This window comes from Dromaius novaehollandiae, chromosome 7, assembly GCF_036370855.1.
Source record: "Dromaius novaehollandiae isolate bDroNov1 chromosome 7, bDroNov1.hap1, whole genome shotgun sequence".
Taxonomy (NCBI): Eukaryota; Metazoa; Chordata; class Aves; order Casuariiformes; family Dromaiidae; genus Dromaius; species Dromaius novaehollandiae.
The window spans coordinates 3,392,956-3,418,680 of NC_088104.1; the positions used below are offsets into that span (position 1 = coordinate 3,392,956).

General features: G+C 39.0%; 1 protein-coding gene across 6 annotated transcripts in view; it reads right to left on the reverse strand.

Moving 5' to 3' along the window:
• Positions 1-3,046: 3,046 nt before the first annotated feature.
• Positions 3,047-25,725, reverse strand: part of MBD5 (methyl-CpG binding domain protein 5) — a 138,222-nt gene continuing 115,543 nt past the window's right edge. For 3 of the 6 annotated variants that reach the window (XM_064514570.1, XM_064514569.1, XM_064514568.1), the window contains 6 exons: positions 22,539-23,567; positions 20,684-20,895; positions 17,707-18,915; positions 12,061-12,173; positions 5,720-5,795; positions 3,047-3,633 (listed from right to left, as the gene is read on the reverse strand). In XM_064514570.1, the coding sequence (XP_064370640.1) occupies positions 3,562-3,633; positions 5,720-5,795; positions 12,061-12,173; positions 17,707-18,915; positions 20,684-20,895; positions 22,539-23,567 (2,711 nt within the window). In that variant the 3' untranslated portion in view covers positions 3,047-3,561. The remainder of the gene's footprint in view (positions 3,634-5,719; positions 5,796-12,060; positions 12,174-17,706; positions 18,916-20,683; positions 20,896-22,538; positions 23,568-25,725) is intronic. The other 3 variants (XM_064514574.1, XM_064514573.1, XM_064514571.1) reach the window with 3 other exon arrangements.

The following is a 25,725-nucleotide window of genomic DNA, read 5'->3' on the forward strand; positions in this document are numbered from 1 at the left end:
CAACTTTATCAAAAATTACAAAACTGATATTAAAAAAATTTCTAATTCTTAGTAAGACTAGAATGGGTTTTTTTAAAAAATAGAAAAGCATTTTTATGCTACTGCTCTTCTGGAATTCTCACATTACAACCCTACATAGCAAAATACAAACTGTAACTAAGAAAGGTAGCAGTTCTAAGGTAAGTCAGTCCACCATGAGTCCTCTAATATTTCTATACCACCAAACTCAGGGACTCCAAAATGATACCACATTACTTATAAACCTTCTGCAAAACTGATTGAGGAAATAACTTTAAGTTCTTTATAACCCCTAAAACCTTAGACTGTGAGTAGAATAGACCTGGGACATCAGAGAAGAGTTATTTTTTACTATGTGGATATTATTTTCATAGCTGATACCAGCAAAACTTTTTGTCAGAAGTGAAAATATGAAGAAAATCCATCGAAATAAATGAAAATATTTTTATGGTGTTCACAAAATGCACCATAATAGAAAGAGGAATATTTCCTTTAATTTAAATGTCATCTGAATGACTCAACCACATTGTCACCCACTTAGCAAAAAAAAAAAAAAAAAAAAAAAAAAAAAAAAAAAAAAAAAAAAGGGCATATAAATAAATAAATAAATAGACAAGAATATGTAACACTTTACATCCTCAAAGAATCAAGTAGTTAACTAATCTACCGAGATACCGATATACTTTGTGGGCTCACTTTACTCAGCCAGTTCAGCTCTGCATGATTGTGCCATATTAATGACAAATAAAGAGTTGTTCCACTTTCCACAATGGAGTATTTTTTCACCTTCTAAATATAGGAATTCTCTCTTAAATTAGAAAGTAGGCAAAAAGTATTTTTTTAAATTTTCATTTTAAGTCTTCTATTAGAAAAAATATAGATTTATTAAACAAAAAATAATAAGGTAGAAAGAAGGGTTGGGCCTCCATCAAAAAAGTATATTATGCTTTAATGCAAAGAGAAAGAAATGGCTCTATGGGCAAAATTCAAGTATGAGTGACCAGTTTTTTAATTGTAAAGTAGGTGCAACATTTTTTAAAATGTTACAACACTGCATGACCTGTAATGCTCACAATATTTACATTAACTGCTTACATGAAACCATAAAAACTCTAAAAGAGAAAAAAAGTTGTATGGACTGAAACAAACTACTCCTAGCACCCACATCAATGCCATTATTAACCAATGAAATCAAGTGCACAAAAATACTTTACATAGTCTACTAATGTAAAGTATACATTGGTGAGAAAGTACAAACCTAATTAGTCAAAATGCCAAAAGAAGGGTTGGTCAATACAAACTCAGTCTTAGGACAGAAAGCAAAGGTAGAAATAAACTAAATATAAACACGCACACACGCACACGCACACACATACGCACACGTATTTATGGATAAAAAACGTAGGCGTAGACGAACAGCAGAAAAGCAGGCTGGCATGGAAAATGGACAACGTTAACTCTTTAAACATAACAAACACATCAACTCGTAACAGAAAATGTTAACTCAGCTACACAGACGATCACGTCACATGAGTTTGCATGTCGGACTGTGGCGTCACACGACAGACAAATGAACCTACCCCGCGGAAGGAAAGGCTCCGGCTCCGGCCCCGTTCCCCGGCCAGCGCAGCGGCTGCGCCCCCGGGGCCGGGCCGGCAGCGGAGCGGGCACCAGACATGCGACAGCAGGCGAGCCCAGAGGTAGTGCTTTGTGCTCTGGCACCCGGGCGCCGAGGCCGGCAGAGCCTTCGGCCTCGGAGTCCTCAGGGACGGCTGGCCTCGGTCCTGTCCTTCGGGCAGAGAAGTCTGGGATTTGGGCAAAGCGAATCGGAAGAGGAATAGCGACTCGTGACGCTAGTGCCGCGTGTTGGCTAGCGGAGAGCGGCCATGCCACCGGCTTCACAGGGTGCCAGTCGCTGCCAGTCCTTAGCTAGAGAGCAGAGATTTGGAAATTCAGGGACAGAGGAACTCTGAGGTAAGTGGTGGTCCCAGAGGAGGAGATGGGGGGTTAAGGACTCCATCCGGGGACCAGGAACGGTGAACTGAGAATTAGTTATTCTGGGAAGCCTTGAAGACAGAGTATGTCCTCGCTTCCATCACCATCACCACCATCCATGTTAAAAATAAATGAAATAAAATTGAAATAATGTTGTGCTACACTTCCGTTTGTTAATTTTATAATGGCTCATAGCTTTAGACTTTTAAATCTGTAGTGTATTAATTTTTTTCTACATATGTTTCACATTTCTCACTTAATATAACATAAATAATTTGGTTAATAGATTTAACCTGCACATTTCAGCCACATTAATATATATAAGAATCTGTTAATGGTATAAATAATTCTTTTTAAATAAAATAAATCTGATATGTTACATAATACTGATAAAAATTACTGTTGCTAATAGTTTTGTAAGCCACCCTTATTTTTTTGTAATAACACTGTAAGATGGATACTGGAATTACTTCTATGACACTGTGGAGCATGCCCTTTCATCCTACTGCAAAACCAAACTGTAATCAGTACTGATCACATCATTAAAATAGGGCCTCTGCCCCATTGAAAGTAAACAAGATGGTTAATGAAGTTAGATAATTTAAGCTAACAAATCTAGGGGGTTTTGAGGGTTCAATGTTACTGGGGATATAAACTGTTTAGTTTATCAGGTGGCTATGAAACTTTAACTACAGAAATGGTTGACTAAAATAGTCCATCTACTTTTTTTTTTTTTTAATAAAATCTACAGCATTCTACTTTAAAAGTTATGTAAATAAAAATGCAACCAATAGTTGCAGCCTTTGAGTTACTAATTAGACCTGTGATCCCACATCCCTTTAGGAATCGGCAAGGTTGCGCTCTCCTACAGAGACCGGAAACGGAGTACAGTACTTCCAGGCAAGGTTCATTCCAAACAGACAATATAAATGAACACTCAGTGGCGTGAAGTGTATGTCATAATTAAGGTATTACATAATCATGCCTTCTCTCTGCTGTTAAATACAAAAACAGCATCTTTTACATTATCATATAAAAGCATTTAGGCTGTATTTTTATTTATCACTTTACACTGGTAGTCTCTTGTATGTGTACTCAATAGAAACCAAAGAATTTTGTACACTATTTTTTTGTACAATAAAAGATAAAGTGTGCATTAGGTACGCTTGTACATGACAATATTGTACAATATTTACATTTCAGATATCACCATGAAATTCTGTATTATCTATATACACAATGAAAATTTCTCAGAAACATTTGGACTATTTCTTATAATCACAATTTTAGTATTATAGAAAAAAATTTCAGTAATCATCTGACATTGTTACTGTAACCTTTCAAGATTTTCAATTGGCTTATCCAGCAACCACTATCCCTTCTAATCATCAAAAATACTGTACCACTAATCCACGTAGCACCCTGTGATGGTATCTATCTGTCTTCATATAAATATTGATATAACCACGTCTATATCAATACCTACACACAGACTTATGTGCATGTTCATGTCGATAAGCACTGGACCAGTAACAAAGACATTCAATGTTATCTAGAGATCTTCCTCCTCTTGGGCTTTGGAGGCTTCACTTGTCTGTCTCCCTGTGGGATTTGGTGGACCTAAAAATAAGCATATTTACAAGTCAGCAATGAACATTAGGCAAAGTAACCAGTCAATAATAAATGAGTTACAGAATTGCTTGAGATGCTATTATGCTGCCCTCGTGAAATGGTTCTTATTTAAAGTTTACATGAAAGTTGGAATTAAAAGGAAGCTCAAGACTTTAAAACACGCTGCCACAGTCTGCACATCCTGGATGCCACAACCTGTGCATCTCAAACCTTCGCTACCTTGGAGACAGGTACCAACTACAGTAAGTGTGCAACAAAAACTGTAATAACATCAAACGCTATGAGACAAGTCTTTATAAATCACTGCGACAATAGTGGTAAAGTAAGAAGTAGGTAGGTAGAAAATATTGCTAACGTGGAAAAAATGAGAAGGGTCAAATTCAGGTCTGTGGCAGTATTATTAATGAATAAGCTATGGTTAGCAAACTCCGTTTTCATTTAATATTAAAATGAAAATTTCAATTTCAAGTTAAATACTAGATTAATTTGAATGTGAAATACTCTTTCATCATTGACTGCTCCATCAGAAGTACAACATGAGCAGAAGAAACAACGTGCAAGAGCGCATTCCTGCTAACGTGGAATACCACCACCATCTGTTGGTAGGAGTGAGCTTGTGTTTGAGAAAGAGCAGTTTTCAGCTTGCAAGTAGCAGTCAGTCAAAAATAACAAATCCTTGAGCAATGTGTTAAATTGTTTCCTTGGTTCCTTCCCGAATGCCTTCAGAGAGCTAATATTTACTATATATTTAATGGCTCTTACAGTAGAAATAATACTTTAAGCTAATTATCCTGTTTGCACATGCTTTTCATTCAAAACAACCGACATCTGAACAGCAGTAGCTGCAAAAAACTGCAAGTCACTACAAAGAGAACAACCGTTGATTCCCTACGATTGTTTCTAACAATCATTATATTTTTGGAAATAAACCTTGATTACAAATTTTGGGACAAGATAAATAAAATATAATTCAAGACTATTTAGTGACATACAGTCTGGCACATCAGCTTTTCTGCAGTATGGAACAACCAGATCAGCAAAGCCAATTACAGCAGTTTCCCCTGAGCCAGTTTATATCATAGTTAAAATGCATATAGCATACAGTTTTTATTAATACTGGCTTTATAAACAAAAGTAATGGAATTAATATCAGTAAAACTGTTCAGTCCAGACATTTAAAATTGCGGTGTTATGGACACAGAAGATGTGTGGGCCATGAACAGACTTTATTTGCAATAGGGCTACAATCAGTAGGTTTACTGATTCTTTTAAATATGTAAGTGTCCATGTATCTTCAGTACTGAGCATCAAATATTAGAAGAAAGAACCTTTTATGCATTCAAATGTTTTACAACTAATAATTTGAATAACTGCCAATGATATGCAAATGATATGTTACGTTACATGCACTCTGATATCCTTTTATGTATTTCTAAATCTGCTTTAATGAAATTACAGGCATGTCTGTGATATGAAGATCGGTACATCATATAAACCGATTTTTAACTTAGAAAGATGCTGAGCTTGCAAAATAACAGTGTAAATATTTTAAAAAGAAGCACTGTTAGATTTGATATTAGGAATACTCTTTTTAACTTACCTTCCATGACAGTATCTTTCATTTCACAAGAGAAAAAGTTTATTCAAAGAGTTTTACATTCAAAAGAATGATACTTTTAAATGTAGTTTCAGTAACTTGCTAGTCAACTGACAAACAAATGAGCCTGATTTTGCATCACTAGTCAGAGAAAACCAAGGAATATGAGCGGGACTGGAACTGATCCAATTATTATCAGGCTGCATGTGTAAAAAGTATGTCCAGCAATCTATCTTTGTAAAAAATGTAATTGGCAATGTAACTAAAATTATACACCTTTCCCAGCTTTTCAGAATGATTAGACATTTGCAGTTTTTAATGCAAGAGAAATACTGAAAATTCCCCATCATTAAAGCAAATACAAACAAAATTTGTATTAAAAAGCAATCCAAAACAACACTCCCAGTCTTCAATTTGATACACATGCACAAACATTGAAAAATGAAAAGATTATTGCTAACGTGAAGAGAGACTTACATTCCCAGACATTTTGTCTAGTTCACTCATGGCCTCATGAATAGCAGCTTCTAAATGGTTATTTAGCTTTCCACTTCTAGGAAGAAAAAATGAATGCCATCAGTAATCCTTAGTCGTAGAAAAAAACTCTGAAGATCCATAATAAAGAAACACACGCACTCATCAGACATATTCTACTAACTGTATTCAGCCTCCCAGGTAGTTACACCGCAAAGAGCAAAATCAGATCTATACACAATATTATGTAAACTAAAAGCTTGTGTTATAATGACAAAAGAAAAATTAAAGACAGCACTTTAACGAGTTGTTAGTTACAATAGCCACAACATAGACTACAGCCATGAATGATAAGCAAGAGTACCTCACAGTAACATATCGATCTTGAACTATTCTATTATATTTGAATAAAAACACAGTGTTTTGTGCCACACGCTTTTCTGTCTATTGCTAGATTAGGAGAGCAACAAGCATCAGGCTCTCGTGGGTTTTGGTGAGGAGCAGTCAGTATGCACGAGAAGAGTACCCCAGCTGCTCTGGACTTTCCCAAAGACTTGAAGTGTTACTAAACCTGCAGTATTGCTCGCTTCTGCCTGCTTCCCACACCGTATTACACGTTACATTTACTTTGTACTGGCAGTTACACTTCAGCAATACATTTATGAAGGACTAGGTATGTACACCAATAGCTTCTTGAAAAATCAGCGCATGTTCTGCAAAGTTTTCCTCTTGCCCAAAGCATGAAGCTCAAAGTTAAATAGCCCTTCCAGCTTTAATCACCTGGAGGAACAGAAGCCACATTGTTCCTCTCAAATGTTGCAGCTTTACCCTGGAAAGACAGCCCACGAGGGCTATGATATATATGAAAAGTGAATCCCCTGGGTTTCCCTGGTAGCTAACAGAGGGGTGGAGATGCAGAGCAGAAGGCTAATCTCAGTGCAGTAACTGTTCCCAGTGGGAGCCTTCAACTGAAGGAAAGGAGGCAGAATGGTTTCCTCTTCCAAATCTAAAGTTACCCCAAGCCCCAAGTTACCCCAAGTTGGGTAGCCCCATCCCAATATTACACTGACATTTTTGTTTTATGCATATTTATTTAAAGAATTTTCCCCACTGAAGCACCACGCTCAGCACTATGGGTCATACTTCTATGGCTTCTTGTTCAAAGTAGCAAGCTAGCAAACAGTACTTAAGCACAAGTGACCACCATTTGTTGACAGCTTGTTGAGGATCTGTGCTTAAAAGATGGTTCATTCTGATGAGTCCAACTCAATACAGACATTCAGAAGAATAATGAACTTGAAGAGAAACGGCTGAATATGAGATGGGAGACAGACTGTCCTGGAGATTAGAGACAGGCCTATGAGCATCCCTCACAATATCCTTCTGAAGTAGGAAAGTGCTATTATCCTGACTCTGGAAATGCAGAAACGAGGGGAGGAGGAAGAGTGCTCTCTGGCATCTTAAAGCAAGATTATGCCACAGAGAGGAAACAACATAGCTTGTCCCAAGCTGACACTAATGGTCTGGCTCACTGGCACCTCCAGAGAAGCAGGTGCTTTCTAAAAAATCTTCCCTCTAAAGAAAGAAAGTCACGTCAGCCAGGACGTTCTTCTCTGGCACTTAAAAGATCCACAGCGACAAATAGCGCTGGCGAGAGATTCAAGAGGAAGTAGCACGGGCAAATGATACAAACAGCATTGCTCTGCAGTAACTCCATCCCCCTCGTTCAGCAGAATGATTTTCATAACTATCAGTACAGCTGAGAGATCAAAGATAGGAGATCAGAGGGTCCGTTATTCATTATTCAAATGCGATATTCCCTAATACCATTTCGCGTTGGTCATCCGAGCTATGCCAAGGCATGAATCACACAGAAGAGTAAAAAAAGCTCCCTTTTGCTCTGCGTTCCTCTGTGAGCTCCACAGCTTTCAACAACGTGCTAGAGACCTTACGGAGCAACTTCACAGGAGGGAAACATAACAGACCTCATCCACATATGAAGTTGCACGAGTTTAACTAAGGCTTTGAATGAATTAGTTAAATCAGGGCTAAAGGAATTTTGTGCAACTTTAAAATGAAGTATTCTGATTTAGTTTAAACCTGCCAGAGGAATTATAGGATAAATGGAAATAAAGATTCTCCAATAAAACGTGGCATGTCCACATGGCTTTCTGAACTGCCTCAGCTATGCTGGTTTGCAAAAACAAGTTGAAGTTTTGCAACAAATAAACAAACTCTGGACAAATAAACTGTGAGACATGATAAATGAGAAAGAATATTGTTCAGCAGCAGCAGAGCTTCCTAGAGAGGTACTATAGTGAGTCCACCTGTAATGCAAATACAACGCTAATAACATAACATTACTGACTTGCATATCACTTAGAAGTAGGTTTTAGATCTCAAGCTGCTTACATGACATGTAAAGTATTTTAATCAACTGCTCTATCAGCAACCCAGTATGTCTTTATCTAATTTCTTTTTCCACTGCTTAACACAACCTCCCTTTTTATCAGAGAATTAAAATGAAAGTGCTTGCAAACCCAATATGAAGTGCTTTTAAATAACATTATTTGCCTAAAATTCAATATTAAATTAATTACAAGTTCATTACAAACAGTACAGAGAAACTTCATGCTATAACATATTTGATTTTAATGGCATTAGACCAAGGATAAATGGGTGTATACAAGGAATTGGCATATCAATTAAAGCTTCCAATGAGAACTAAAAGAAATTGCAAACGTTAAATACTTTACTCTGCAGATGTGCATACCATTAGTTTTCAAAATATCAAAAATTCTGTATTGACATTGAAAGCTTGAATTTCTGTTTTAACAGGATTGCATCTGAGCTGATGTTTAGTATGGCATTAACAGAATATCCAGCATTTCAGGAGCAATCAGTCCTAACAGATTGCGGGCAAGTTTTAGAAGGGTACGGCACAGCTGCATAATTTCTCAGTTAAAACAGTAAAGCCTTAGAGATCCTCCTTAGAGATATATTTTTTTCCATGAACTTGCTGTAAAGTATGGCAAACCCAAAAGTGAGGGATGTCACTCCATTACGTTGATTTTCATCGTCATAATGACTAGCAATTAAAATAACTAATAATTAAATAATTAAAATAGTTAACTAGCAATTAAAATTATCATAGGAAGCATTATGTAATAGTCTTTTTTCCCCAATTTTTTTCTGAATATACTGCCTTTGGGTAGGAGCTTGATTAGATGACTTCTCGAGGTCTCTTCTACCCTTACTATGATGTCTATGAAAGTTATTGCTATTTGGCAAAACAGCCATTTGAAAGTATTTAATATAAAAACGATCATTTGAATTATAATCTTAAAGCACTATTGCTACGTACACTGCACCATGAAGATGATGATCTGTCACAGAGCAAATCGAAGTTTTAGAAGTGCCCATCACTAAAGTACCTGTTTACTGCAGATAAATCACTGTAGCCAAAAACCTGAAAGTTTAACACCAAACAAATATATGCATCAAGTCTCTAGTGATACAAACAAATCTGTGAATATCACAATTTTTGTCAAGTTACACTGAAAAGATTCTAGCAACACTTTCTTTTTCCTATTAAAAAACCATCACCTAATCTCTTTGAAAGCCTCCAATGGCCGACGGCTTTAGAGAGGGAATGTAAATTGGGCAGGCAGAGAGGATACCTGTTTTGCCAGAAGTGCTCCTTTCATCCTCTGTACTAGAGCCCATTAAATTTTTACCAAACTGTATCAGAATGAAGTCTGAATGTGACTTCTTTGAGCTGAACAGGTAAAAACCTCTGAAGCTCCTTCCCACGCTGGACATGTGCCAGACTTCACCTGCAATCGCTGCTCTGGGCTTCCGGCACTGGTGAGAGGGGAACTGCACGTGTACCCAGCGTGCTCGGCCTAGGCAGGATGGTGGGAGCAGCTACCAGATCCAAACGCAGAGAGGACAGACAGACTGAGGCAGAGGATGGAGACTGACTGGAGCTGGAAGCTGGAAAAGTAGTGGAAGGGATGCAATAGCTCTTCCCCTACTCAAGTCCTGCCCAACGGTGAAGACGGCACACGTCCAATAGGAAGAGGGACGTCACAGACTTAACTCCCAAACGAATAAGCCATGCTCAAACTGCATTCTGAAATAACTTGGTAAAATCTGAATGGATTGTAGAGATGGTAATGACGGCGATATTAAATAGCACATTCCTGACAAAAGAGCAGCCTGGAGTGAGAACACACAGGGACAGGAAACCACAAGAGGAGGAGAACCTGGTGCTGGATGAAGATGCTCAAGAGATACTCGCATGCAATGGGACCAGAGAACACTAGCAGACAGAAGAATATAAAAAACTATGAAGCTTGGGAAGAACAAAAATTGGACCAGAGGAGGCTTTAAGAAGGGAAGACTCCAGCAGCTACCGCAGAAGACACTACAAGTGGACAGGTGAGGAAGCTGCTAGGTCATGACTGGCTTGAGGCCAAAAGACACAGTCCCAATAAGGACAGAAAGGCTGCAACTAGGCAGAACCGAGCAAGCTTGGGAAGGACGAGTGGTTTGTACCAGAGTACATCTTCCTATAGAGCCTAGGACAAATACAACCATGCAGGAGTCATATCATTCCTCTGAGAAACTCTTAAGCAAAACACCGCACGATTTTCTAGGCAAGCTCTACACAAAATGCTCCGGATTACACTTGTAGTTGAAGTGGCAAAGCTCTATGTAGCAGATCTAAAGCATCTGACTACGCTGATCAAATGCGCTACAACATTTTTTTCTGGCTACTTGTTTGAAAACCTAAGAAACTGAACACGCAAAACATTCCCATTTAAAAAAACTAAGTTAAGGTTAGATTAACACTTAAAATTCACAAATACTGTACTTAGGGTTTTCTGTGCAACTTGAATTGCCTCTTACTACCATCCACACTATGACAGTTTTTAGTTTCACAGACATTTTTTCCACCTCCTCCTAATGTAATGTGCATACGTTTGGAGACTGAGTCAAGACTGTGCAGCCAAGGAGAGTATTGAGGTAGTCTTGGAAGCAACATTCGTTGCAAAAACTGGAAGATGTACTAGGCCTGGGGCAAGGAGCTGCAGGACCAGGAGGAGTGATCTGGGGGTTGAGGTACCCGAATGTCACGTTGAGGATCTGGACTCTAACCTTGCTCTGCCAAAGATGCTCAACCTATGCGATGAAGTTCATGCCCTTAAAAAAAATTTCTCCTCCGTTTCTTTACTTGTGTATTCTGTATTATACCAGTGCCCAAGAAGGCACCAGTACGGGACGTGCATAAGGGCTGAGCTCCTGCATGTTACGCTCACAGCAAGGGACCGGGCTCCACATATAACAACTGCATCTAACGTAAATGTTCCAAAAAGCCTGGACCCAGGGGTGACAAGACGCAAGGTACCACGGAGACACGCACCACAGAAAAGACCACAAGAAGATCAGTAAGTTTTTGAGATAAGTTTAGCACGATAAACAGGTAAAAGGAAGGGCTGCCCTCTGGTTCAGGAAGAAAAAGCAAAAGATTAGAACTGCTAACATGAAAAGCAGCAGCCCCCAAGGAAAGGGGCAGCCAGATGCCAGCAACAGCAGCTACTGCTTCCCTGTGCGCCAGCAGTGGGACCGAATCAGCGAAGCCTCAAAAAACAGCCCCTGAATTCAGTGAAATTCCAGACAATCCCTGCGGCTGCTAAAAACACACGCAGCTCAGAAGATGGGAGGTTTCCTTAAATTGTGCTGTTTATTTCATCTTTTACACCTTTAAATTTGCTCATGAAGTCACCTTACTGGAGTTGCATGTTCTGCTTCAGAGACAAGAGCGAATAACTGGGGAGTTGCCAAAGCACTTCCACGTTCTCACCACACACACTTAAAAAAACCAGTAAAATATTTTGAGGGTAATCTTGAAAAAAACCCCATCATCGCATTGGCATTAAGAATATTTCTCCTAAGCACCGCATGACATATAAATAGAGGAAAAGCTCACACCTTAAAAGGAGCTGAAGACAAATAATTATTTAATTCCTTTAAGTCTGTGTTTATTGTGTTAAAGGCAAGTACTGCAAGCCGACAGGACTTCACGTTCCCGTACAGACTCAGAGAAAGACGTTTTTACTGCAGCAGTAAGGAAAACCCGGCATCCCAGAACAGCCGCAATCGCTGCACAATTTCTACTTTTCTATCCTTTTATAGCTGTCAGGATTTTTCTCCTCCTAAAGTCAACTCCGCCTTCCCCTTCTGGTCTATGCTGATGTTCCCTGTTCTAATACTTCATATTTCACAGTTTTTCTGTCCATTATTCCATTTCATTAGTGCATAAATGAGCGTTTACTTACTTTCTGTTCCTTTTCCTGGCTCGGTTGTAAGCTTCTAGACCTTCCGTTAGTGTCTTCAACTTCTCTGGCTCCACCTGAGTGAAGGTATGAACACCAAACCACATTACCCAGACCTGCAATTATTAAACACTGCTTTTACTTTACTGCTAGACATGCATTTTTTATGGAGCCTAATTTTCCCTGCATCTATAAAACACTAATCTTTCCCAGCAAAAAAAGCAGTTAATGTATATCTGTACATACCCCCTCATATGTATATATATATAATTTCTCTACATGTCCATACTACTAGCAACAGAAATACAAAAAGCAAAAACATGACATCTAGGAAAATAAAAGGAAAAAGGAAAATCATATTTTAAAAATCTAGTTTTTCTTTCTATTATTAACACGAACACTGTTGTTGAAGTCTCATAATCTGTCCTCACATTTTACACGTATTTTTACACCTTTGAGACCATTTGGAACACATTAAAACATTAAGTTCTCTAGCACACGTGTTACAATTTTTACAGATGCCACCAACATCAGAGTTTCACATCGCCTCAAATCTCCAGGTAAAGTATTCCAGGCCTTAGCTCAACAGTGCTGTTAATGGCATGCCCAAATTCATTCCTTTGGCAGAAGAGCCACAGCAAATGCTTAAATTAAGTTAAAACAAACAAACAAAAAACCCACGGCCCCTAAAAAAGATTTATTTACGCATTAACCAGAGCTTGCTTTAGTGAGCTACTTTTCCTGTTCGGATAAAGGTCTTTTCTTCTTTACTTAAGCGCAGTGCTCTGCTGAATTAGGAATGAATTTGAGCATGTGCTCTAAGGGGTTGTCAAACTGGTATTTTAAGTGCTTTAATTGGACATTTAAGTCCTCTTGAAATCAGCCAGAACATAATCTTACAAGCAATCTGTATAGCAACCACGGCACATAACCACTGGCACCGCTGCAGAGGTACCGGCTATTACCAGTGTAAACAATACAAACATGAAAGAAAATGAATTATAGCTATATGATTTTATCATATGCATTAGCCCAGTTAACTCTGCATATTATTTTGACTTAGCTCACAGCAATTTCTACATTGACAAAAAGAAAAAAGAACTGAAAAATTCCTTTGTTAGCAGCGTTGCATTTTGTTTGGCTCATTTTTAATCTTTGCATAACTTCACAAGACCTTTATATAACATTTGTTTCATTAATAATAAGTACAGCTTGTATTCTGACGCTAAGAAAATTAAATCAATAAATATAAATTTGTTAAGCATGCCTACATACAACCTTAAAAGGAAATTTAAACGTGACTTCCTTCTAAAGCCAACCTTTCAATTACTAACTCATTTATATTCACAATGAAGCTGATTTTCAGAAGTGACGACCTGAAGTTAATGGGTGAGCGAGTTGTCAAAATCTAGAAATCAGGCTAAACATAATAAATTCCTAGACCAAATTTAACATGTCCTGAACTTCTGGCTCTGCTAATGAAACGCTGCTGTTGCAGGAACTTCCACGAGGACCGTCACTGCCGGCAAAGGCAAGATTTCCATTTCCATCAAACAGACTCAGTCACACGACAGACTGGACTTTGGACAGCATGGATCAACGAATTAAACAAACACACGTTTCCCTTCAAATTATGCTTATTTTTCATATAAGACAGCAGATACTTAAAACATTCCTTCCATAATCTTTGTAAAAATGCAAACGCACGTATGAAGCACTACTGCTCACAACAACTGCTTGGAGCTGCAGAGTGTTTTCTTGGGATAAGCGTGAGAGCAGAAGGCACGCAGCATGCAGGGGAGGAACGACCTGCCTCGGAAATGCGTACGTTGCCTCACATGTCCTAAGCTAAAACGGTGTTACGGGCAGCAACGTCTGCAACGCGCTATAGCTGTAATTCAACCTTTATTTTTATAGGATGTTTGAAGAAAAGCTAAAGGAAAATCTTCTCATTTCCAAACTGGACAGAATTAAAGGGCAATAATATAATTAGTCCGGGACTTTACCTATGAAACTCTACTACATGACAGAGATATAAATGAGTACTAAACCGTAGAGTATCCATATCCATGCTATATAAACGTATATAAGCAGCAAACTTTGCAGAAGGTGGCATACGTCTGCCATTAGACATATCACAAAGTTTAGTGGTAAGCTGCTTTTAGGCAGAGTTCATACGATGTTCGGATCACAAGGGACTTAATAAGTACCGAAAAGGAATCGATACATTAATTTTTTGAATTTCATGATGGCAGAACATTAGCAGTATCTGCTAGCACTTGCGTTTTTGAAGAAGTTAGGATCAAATTGCTAACTTAGCATAGTAGTGGAAGCAAACGGGTCGGATGTATTGGAGATAACAACATCCTACGCCTTTGTGTACAATAAGCCTTTACAACACTAAATAATAAATACAAACTGGATTTTCAGGACACTGATAAAAATCACATCTATTGCTATTTGGAGAAGCACAGAAGCTCCATCTCCTCCAGGCAGTGTTTATACAGGCCGGTAGCAGTCCCGCGCCTTATGCCAGGCTTTAACGAGCAACACTCGCATCACAGCCTGCCTCCGGAGGGCAGCGGCTTTAATCCAATACTCATCAGCTTAATCACTTAACGAAGCAAACTTCCTGCAGCTCTGGCCCCGCAGGCCGCCCCGGGCTTGCTCCTTGCCTTGCCGGACCAGGGAGAAAAGGAAAAAAATCCGCTGCGCGCCAGTGGACGCGCTGAAACGGCCATATGCGCATGGCTCACTTTTTGGAGATGCATTGGCGAGGACAAGCCCGAACCTGAGACACCCTGCCTCGTACGGCAAACCACGCGGGCTGCGACCGGCGTCTCCCTGCCGCCACACCGACCGCCCAGGGGAATCTCCCTTCCCCAGGGGTTTAACAACTTCATCTCCCCCAGATGCTCCTCACTGCCTGGGAAATACAATGACACTCATCCGAGGAAAAAAGTTTTAAAATTGGGTGTTCAAAAGTCTATCCATAGGAAGAGGCATCCAAAGGGCCATCTCTTCAGGCAGATCTCTCAAGAGCTTTTTTCCCCTCCATTTTTAAGCTAGCCCTCATTTTGCTGGTATCTCCTTTTGCTCCCTGTCCCCAAACACTAACTGCTTATCCCCAGAGCCGCATCCTCTCCAGAAACGTCTGCTGCTACTGCCCTACTCCCCTTCGATTTCTCCTTATTTTTCCAATAACCAAAAAGCAAGCGTTCACTGGGAAAAAAGGCATGCTCAGGATCTCTCCCTTCTCCTGTCAGAGAAACACCATTCTAGTTGCTCTTCAAATAGAAATGTTGTTACATTTAATACCCAAATTCTTTTAGATGGCAATAAAATTAAATTAATATATGATATAGAGAACAGCGAACACACAACGAAATCCCCCAGCACAGCAAAACTGATGCTACAATATAAGAAATCAACATTTGATTACACAAAGACTTAAATAAGATGCTCTAAGAAGCCTCCTCAGAAAACACAATTTTCAAGACTGCTCCTAGTGACTCCCATCACGTGCTCCAACCTCTCAGGGCCTTCTGAAGCGCAGAATTCCTGAAGACCATTTGCTTTGCGAGGTTTTTTTCCTTTTCTTTTTTTTTTTGGCTGCAGAGAAGGCTGCCCGCACATCACAGCTGAACAGATTTGTTGTTTCTTTATACTTGTTTTCACCTCTCTCCTTTGTATTCTCTCATATCCCAGCTTTCAACCCTGACTCCTGCCCTTGGAATGGTTATTCATATTGTATTTCTTGTTGGACAAAATTAGACATACTTTTTGTTATTATTATTAAATGAAAGCTCTTCTGAACCTAAAGGCGCTCCATCACGTGGGGCTTGGTGGTGAAGAACCTGCAGCAGTCTCTCGCTGCCTCCAGCACACTGCCTTGGCAGCACCATGTGAGCAGCAATATACGTAATTCCACAGTTTAGCAGGGATCCAGAGCTTGCTTCCAGGTTGCTTGTGTTCCAGTATACAATAAAATCTATGCCATTAAATATAATACTATGCAACAAATATGTATTACAGAAGAGAGACAAAATTAAGGTAGGTAGAATGCATGCTTCCACAACAGCAACTATATGTTCTCTTACCCACAGACTGGTGAGTCAAGTTGTAAAATTGCTAAGGAATGCAAATGTGAAAATTTTCTGCTGTTTACAAAAGTTATAAAAATAAGAGCTCTTAAAATGTATTAAAAACAATCTTATAAATATGGATATGCAATTAATTTTGTGACATTAACACATACTTGGAACATACGTGCAGCGTAAGAGGCGTACCAGTAATTCATACAGGACAGCAATGTTATTCACCTCTTAATTTTTCCATTTTTATTTAATCGTTTACAGTTTGTGGTCTGCCAAAGACCACTGCCTTGTTAAGAAATTTTGCCTATACTTTAAAACTATGTGCTGTAACTTGGGGATCTAACCCTTTATAAAGAGTGAGCTCCTAGGCATGCAGGTACTGTTGTTAAAGCAGCTTGATTTCTCTAAAGTAAATACTTTTGCTCCAAATGCTCGAAGAGGACCTCTTGGAAAGCTTTGCAGGTACACACCCCATCTGCAAATGGAGACCAACGTTTTGCTGAACCAGGGTTGAACCTGCTCTGACCAAAGCATCTCCCCAGTTAATTTATAGTACAAATTTGTTAGAGACCTGTTGGACTGTCTGGATAATTGATATTCGCACATCAGCCTCAGACAACTTTATGACTATTAAGTGCAGCGAGAGCAGCTTTGGCTACCGGTTCCCGAGCTACGCGCTGTCGGAGCGGGAGGGCTGCGAGGGAGGCCCTCCTCAACGTGGGCTTGCGCTCTCCTCTGGGAATCTGCTGTTGGCCACTTTTGGGGAAAGGAATACTTTGGTCCGGCTCAGTATGGCCACTCTTACATTCCTATGATTGTTTTCATGCATCACATTCAGCAGGAATATGGGAAAAAGACAATATAATTTTTAAGTGGTTCCATTTCTTTGTGCTAGAGAGAAAAAGTTATTTCATTAGATCTTTGTTTTCTGTTTACGCATTTTTAGAATTTACATTTTTTTTAAATGGTATTTTAAACCAGGTGGTATCTTCCCCATTAACAGATGTTCAAAACCTGCTGTCAAGGAGGAAAAGCTTCTACATTTCCTGCCAAAAAGCATATGTGTCAGTCAGCAACCTTTTACTTATTACAGATTCTTCTTTCTGGCTAGATGAGTTTTACATTTTGCAGTTTTTACCACTTCTAAATGCCTACATACACCTTACACATCGAATCAGTTTTTTCAGAAACAGTCAGAAGTTCAAGTAATTACAAAATCTAAGTTAAACAACTTTATGTTGAAGCCAAATATTTTTGTGTAGTAAATCTTTTGTGGACAAATTACTTAGTGAAGCATAATTAGGCCTGAATATAATCTAACATATTTCATGGCATTGATAGAAATTTCTCATTAGATAATTATGGGATAAATTCAGTTCTTCAAGTTATACGTATGAAACAAAGCAATTTGTATTACTAGAGTAAGAGACAAGAAAAAAAAAAAGAAAAATATACCAAAATAAAGTTTTGATAAACATTTGTGTGGGTATATGTGTGTGTGCACGGACATATAGATAGATATGTGCGCATATATATATATATATAAATATACCTTCCCCTCCTCAGTGTTTTGTTGACATGAATTGTGAACTTCTTCTTCTCTTACTAGTTTTCCAGGCCATGAAGTCAGTCCTTTGATTTGGCCCCAGACCAAGTCGCCAACATTAAACGTCCTCGGCCTGTAATGTATCAACTCATTTGAAGAAGGGGAATCTGGATTCCTTAGGTCATCTTCACTACTGATGCTTTTAGCATCTGAAGGGCTAGGCACACACCCATTAATGCTTTTGGCATTAAAATCTCCATTGTAATGGATATAGTCTTTCACCAATGAACTCTCCAAACTATTCGAGGAACTTGGAGATTGCTCTTCCAGAATTAGGTCTTGTTTAGAAGTGTTCAGCAACTCTCCAAATCCTCTGTTCTGTTGAGGCCTATTTCCATTTATGTGTGCACATCGTTCCACAGTGTTCTCCAGTCTTTCCTTAAAACTCATCATAGTTCTTTTGTAATTGTTATACCTGAAATTCTCCTCCAACATTTTATCACTTTGACAGTTTCGTTGTGATAACAATATCTGATGCTGCTCACCTTGTAATAATGGCAGTGTGGAGATGTTATTGGGCCTGTCATGACAAGGGCTACTATGGATATGGGTAGAGTGGTCTAGAAACTCATCACATTTCCATCTATTTATCTCACTGACAGGACTTTGCTCCCCTTCCCACTGTTTTTTGGGTGTGTTACAACTTGTTGATTTGTAATATTCATACCCATCCCCTTCACTTGAATTTTTACTGTGTTCTGAATTCTTCAGTATTCGTGTTCCTCTAGTGTTTCTTATCCTACTTTCATGATCAGAAACGGCAATGTTCCTTCCGTGGATTACTGCGCTGACAGCACTAGAAAGATTTAATGGGTCACCAATTGAGGCTGTGAAGGCACTCATGGCACTCAAAGCTGGAATGGGACTCATCTGGGTTGTACTGCTAACGGCAGTGGTGATTACTACTTGCATTCCTTTGCTTGCAGCATCCACAACTGCTTTGTAGATAGCGTCCACTGATGTATCACCCTGAGCAGTGACATTGAGGTTATCCTTCGCCTGTTGTCCAAGAGATGGTTCAGTTCTTTGCTGCAAATCACAAGATGTTTCTTGGAAAGGAGGAAGCATAGTGTTGGAGCTCTCGGGAACCGGTGTCATTCCCATTTGAGTGATCATTCTTTTGTTTAGGACAGCAGCATCTTCCTGCATTCTCACCTGGAAATAAAAAAAAAGAGAAAAAGATGGAAATTGCTATTCTGCTTAAAGTTCCATTTCAACAGATAAGCTGTGTTTCATTTTAATTAAAAATTAGGAGGGTGACCTGGGTTCCAATACATAAAAAAATTCATTTTGGTTATACATCAATTACAAAGTTTAAGGCTGAAAAAGTAGATAGAAAAAAATAAATAAAGCATAATTTAGAGGAAAGCAAAACCCCTCGCTGTTAGACTTTGCCTCGTGGTACAAAACAGACAGCCTTGCACAAAATGATACAACCCACCATCCATTGCTGTGACTACACTACCGTCTCCTCTTTCAGAATCCCTTTAAGGGTTTCCTCTCCTGAGTGAAGTACAGCATCCTCCTTTTTCCTTTCAAGTCCTAAACAACTCTACCAAGGTCAATATTTCTGTTCTCAACTATTTTCTTTAGTTCCTTCTCAGGCCCCAGTTTTTCTTCTTCTCTCCCTGCGACCTGTTCTTCTGGGCTCCTCTACGTTTGGTCCTCTTTGAACTGTTGCAATGTAGGCCATCGCTGTCCTTTTGGAACTGGCAAACATTTCTATTTATTCCTTTTCCTTATGTGCTTCTCTCACGAGATATCTTTTTACTTCAGTCCCTTGTAAACCATGTCTGTATCCCTTCGCATTGCAGCTATTATGTCAGGCACTGCCACAGTAAACTGCAACCTTCAGATTAAAGTAACTGTGCTTTTTATATTTCTTGTCACATATGTAGGGAGTGAAGACAACAATATTAATAGTAGCACAATAACAAAAAGCTTTAAGTAACAAGGGCAAAATATTTCCAAAAGCTCCTTTAAATACTTAGCATTACTAAGTACTTATATAATTGAGCACCTGAAGCAAAAAAACCCTGAGATAAAGCTATCAAAATTCATACAGAACCAGAGAAAGGTAATAGGCAATTACAGGACTGTGATTTTGCAATAGCAGTGAAATGTCTACACTGAGAAAATGACACGTCTTCTTTCTCCTTCTTAGAGGGTAAAAGCACTCTCTGGCACTAGCATTTGCACGCTTCAGTCTTTACCTTTCGAGTTCTGCAGCAACCACAGAAACATTGAATACTAAATACATACTGTAACTCTGTTTTTATTACCTATCTTGGTTGCTATGCTTCCTGTCAGTTTGTTATTTTAATAATTCAACTTGCATTATGAAGAACTGTCTATTTAGGTGGATAGTATAGAGCTATCATTTTTGAGCAGTTTGTCATTGTACATTAATCCTAATGGCTGTTTTCTTCAGCATACACCATCTAACTCAGAGCTAGCCTTTTCATTCAGTTTCGGGGAGAACATAAGAGAACTGGTAGATATAGTAACCTACAATCAGCTTTTAATTTCCTAGCTACTGTAAAATAGTAACAATATTTACTTTTCACCACTGAGTCGTCCAGAGTGGTCTAAAAGTGAATTGATGATCATCTTTTCAGCATGAAAAATAATTTGCTATAAAGGTACAGCAACCGTCAGAATATGCATAGCATAATTTTTTCAACATACACAGCATAACTTTTTTTCTTCCAAAAGAAACTATACTCAACTTCTAAGAAAGGAGGTATAAAATTTCAGTAACAAATGACACTGATTGCAAAATGCAAAACCTACTGAAAGAGGCAAGCAACTGTATATACCATATTGTCTTAAACATTCAGCAAAAATTCAGACTACGGAGGATACAATTTACCTACTGAGAGCTGCACATTTGTTTGAACATTGATTGCATTTTGCTTTCTACCTGGAAGTTTTGGAACAGACATGCCATGGGGTTGGGGTTGTTAGCCGGGCCAGGAAGGGAGGGCTGCCCTTGAAAGCCCTGCATGTTCTGGTACCCCTGGAGAAGGTGCTGCTGCTGCTGACTTGAAGGAAACATCTGATTGTTGTTTAATAGCGACTGGAGATGACTCAGCTGATGGTTATTCAAAGTAGTGTTTATAGATGACATGTCACCTGCAATTCAAACACAGGGAAACGTAAGTCAGCACAGTTTTCACAAGTCGGCAGGAATTTCCTCGGCTCAAATTTTAACTGACTGCTAAGCAAATGCCTCTGTACAACAACACTTTTCCCCTTCAATCTTCTACGGAATGGTTCTCAAGGCATGTGTCTGCTACTCTTTATTCCTTTATTTCTTCAGTATTGCTCCTTTGGCATGCCACATCTATCTGGACTCTTTCTAAAGGCCTCTGACACGACTGTCTGAGGATGGTACGCGCCACGTAGGGCAGAGGGAGCTTCTACGACATCCCGTGTCTTGGACTCTTACGCCTAGGTCCCACAGAGCGACTGCTTCAGGCAGGACTGGGGTGGTGAGCGGGGAGCAGAGAGAGACAGAGAGAGAGAGAGAATAATTTAAAAGACCCAACAAAACTGTTTTTTCATCAACTACGACAAAAATAACTTGACCTAACTACAGAAGAGCAAAGGCTTTTTGGATCACAAATATGCCAGCCAACACTCTCAGTGCTTTTTTTTTTATATATATACACTGAAGAGAAAAAAATGTATTAACATTTCTAATTAAATGAAAATCTCACTGTGCATGAAAACAAAAAATAAATACCGCAGGTTCTGGTAAAATGTATATGCTGTTGGACCTGATTTTATAAGGTTAATAATAAAGCTTTAAAATGTACCTGTTTCTTAATTTTTGTTATCAAAATCTCATGTTTTTTGTAAAGGTTTCAGAATCATTGGCTGATTATATTTTACATGAAAAACGAAAAGTAGTGTGTTGAGTTCACAGTAGCAATTTGGCAGCTAGGTTTGAGGTATTAAGGTACAATGCTTTTCAGCTCTTCACCACTATTTTATTCCTGCTAACAGTGTATTTATTAATTTATGTAGTCCAAACAACAAGGAACGCTAGCTATATTACACAGTCTGGTAAATTTTATCTGAAGCCTAGACACAAGAGAATTTAAATATAAGGTTTTTTTATCACTTGGTTTGTGAGGTAGGTGCTTGTCAAGTGAGATACCCTGGTTTCTAAACTACAAGATAAAGTAAAGAACGAAGAAATATGAGAAGAGAAATACACAATAAAGGGCTCGAAGGGCAACCTTCCTCTTTGAACTTGCGCAAGGACTTGCTTCGAGTGCTTTATGTATTACTTTACAGGGAATGTGCTTGTGGTTTTGGCACTTTTGATTCATTTGGAAAAACGCATTTGGCCATTTTTCATCTACTGCACAGCTACTCGCACTAACGCTGTGATGCCACACGCACTTGAAATGAAACGCTGCATCCCAGAGATGCACCTGTGCTTTTATTACTTGAAAAATGAAACGAGTCCAATTGCATACAGACTTTTAAGGTATGTAGTAGGTCTAGGTGGCATCAGAATTAAGAAAAGAAGATAAGGTAATTTCCAAACCAGCATTTAGTATTACTGAATTAAAGAAGAGTGTATTTAAAATTTCTTACAATAACAGTTATGTTTTTCTCAATAAACAAGCTGTAACATATAAAAGCCTTATAAAAATAGTATGATAAAGTGGATTCTTTAAAAATAGAAACTAGAGTCAGAAATTCCCCCTCCCCAACCCTCTTCCTTTTTTTTTCTTTTATATCTGTGAATAAATTGAACTTACCAAGCAGACCTGTCCCCAGTAGAGGGTTAAGTAGCTGTGGCACCACAGAGTTACTGTTGAGTTTAGCTGGAGCAGATGTATTCCCAGCACTATTAGATATGTTGAGCAATGTTTCTGCCATTGACACCACTGCTGTCCCACCACCCAGGGTTGAGACAGACAGTGCTGCCACTGCTGAAGATGTAGTGGTTGTGGTAGTGGTTGCCTGGGAGGAGGTGGCTATGGAAACCTCTGGATGATTAGCGGTGCTGCCCGACGCGGAGTTCAGGACACCTCCCACCAGCTGGGGATTCAAGGCCATTAATGCTGAGGCCCCAGAGACAGCTGGGAGGAGCAGGGGGTTGGAAGTAGTGTCAGTGCCCGAAAAGCTTGGCATGGGGTTCCCCAGGGGGTTGGTTAGGAGGGTCTCAACCCTGGTGCTCTCTGACTGAGTGCTCGGCAAGTGGTCGGGTGGGGCTGTCATCTGCGTGACTGAGGGCAAAGGGTTATTCTGCTGTTGCAACAAATCTGAGATGGTCAGATTGAAAGATGGCAGGGGAAGCAGGGCAGCTGCTTGGGCTTGGTTCTGGAGGAGGGTCGCTAGGAGCTGAAAATGAACAGGCTGCAATACCTGCCCATCCACGTCACTGGAGAGGAAAGCTAAAGCAGCATTTACATTTGGGTTGAGAAAACCTAAAGGGTTGAGGTTGACCTCAGACTTGCCTTCTCCTGCTGAAGGCTGTAGTATATTTAATAGATTCTGGTTTAGGAGATGTTGCTGATTCACTGGCAAAGAGATAGGTAGAGAATTGAGGAGGTTTTGATTCAAAGAGTGTGGAAGATTGTTGTTTGAAGAGCTGTTCTGCGGAAAATGAAGCGAGTGTTCGTGACCGGCGAAAGGGAAATCGCTCCCAATGGGCAGCTGGCTCTGAAGCGGGTTTCCAGCTGCAGTAGTGACTATAACACCATCTTGAAGAACAGATGTTGTCTTTGTGATGGCAGGTTGGCTGGTGCCAGCTATGGCTATAGATGATGATGGTCCTGAAACCCCTGCAACGCAAAAATGCAAAATATTAATAGTACACTGCCTTTTGGAAAGCAGTCATCACAGTTATAAAGAAACTAGGTTAAGCCAAAAGAGTAGTGTTTGAAGCTTGTGCGTAGGAAAGAAAACATTCTGCGCATCCAGATCTCAGTATTTCTTAAATACGAAGGAATTTGCAATGAATTACTTCAGGTACTATATACTGCGCCACATCTCATCAGAAATTATGTAACTATATATTCGTATTTCCCTTAAATTTCTTGAACAGTGAGAGGAGTTCATTCATTATATTTTTTTTATTAGTGTGAACCTGAAAGCAACTGTAACTTAATGTCATTAGTCATGGACCAACGTGAATTTAACTACAAGGATGAAGGATCAATGGGAGACAGGGAGGGTGCTGGGGGAAGTGTGTGACCGCACGATCTAAATGCAGAGGTGAAGCTCGTGCCCTGCAGGTTTATTACCAGCTCTATTCCACTAATGGGGTTTTGGAGAATTATTATTTTTAAGCCTTATTTTGGACTCTCGAAGAAAAACCACAATGATGATCATGATTATTATAACATCTAACAAGCAAAATATATTATGGTCAAATGCAAGTTATCAGACAAAACCTCTCAGATTATTTTTTTAGAAAAAACATAAGTAATTGGAGTGGTCTAATCATATCCATCACTTGGCATGGAAGGAAAGACGAAGTCTTACCAACTAGATAGATTTACTCTGAGGGTGTTACCCAAACAAACATTATTATTCTTCCCCCATTTCCATGTATCTTAATACCACTTTGACCAAAGTTGAAGTCTAAAATAAATTATGCATTTTCTTTTAATTGAGGAAGAGTGTTGAATTGACAGTGATCATACACAAAACAAATATGAGGGGAGACTACGAAAATTAAAGCAAGCAAAATTACCTTGAGCTGTGCCTTTCTACTTTATGCATTGTACTAGAGAATGAACATTAAAAATACATATTAAAATAAACTATGGTTTTGATGCTGTGAGAATATTTTCCATTCCAAACTGCCCTGTATACATAGCTAATTAGATGAAGAGCTGAAGGTGTCAAGTATCATTTTTCTAAAGAAATACTATTCAAAAAGTTATACGCAACTAACCAGTAAGTAGGGTAATGTATTGACAGCTCAAGCAGGCATGAAAATTAGGGCAGTATGAGAGTCCTTGTGCTGAGCTCAAGGAAAGAAAGATCACACCTTGTCTTTCAGGTGCCATTATCATGTTTCAGTACAGAAATTAAATGAGAAATTAAAAATAGATAAAAGTAAAAACAAATTGTAATCACACAGCACAGGGTACCCAATTCTGCTGTAAGGAGAAACAGGTTAACAAAGCAGTGACAACAGTTCCATGACATTTCTCTAGGCAGTTTTGGAACAAAACATGGATAAGCACTTGAGGAAAAAAATGTGCACTGAAAATACATATCCCACTGGATTTCCACTTACACGTTTGTGCTTAAACCTTCAGATTAGGCAGCATCAGCAACCACCCCATTCTGACCCCCTCACACCCCAACAGCCAACAGTGAAACACAGCTCATGCAGACGAGCAGCATATCACCACAGTATTTGCTGGGCACTTCTACTTCTTAATATAAATGCAACTCAGAATCATTTTTAACATGTATTATTAGTATTACTTATTTCTAACACACGACTGAAAACCTGGTTACTCAATTCAATTACACAAATCCCAGAGAACTTTAACTAAAATATAACTACATTTCTTCCTCTTTTACTAACCTCCGAAATATTTTAAATTACATTTTTCAAAAAGTATTATAACACTTTTTAGGATCTTTGTGGCTAAAAGCAAATTCTTTCCCTTTCACCACAAAAAACACTCCTATTTCTAATAGCTTCAATCTAATGACAGGCTTGCGATGGATCAGTACATTACAAAACCTACAGTGATGCACACTAAATATCTTATGCTGCTCTCAGCAGAAAGCAAGGCAGCGGGGAAAAACTTTCACACTCATAAAAAAGAAAATTTTCAACTTTTAGCCTAATACAGGTGAGCAATACCCAAGTACCTTCACAGAGCTCATGCTACCACTTGTAAAGGACCTTCCGCATAAGAAACTCACGGTCGCAGAGATAAGCACAGGCTGTGATCGGCTCAGCCTGACCTCCAG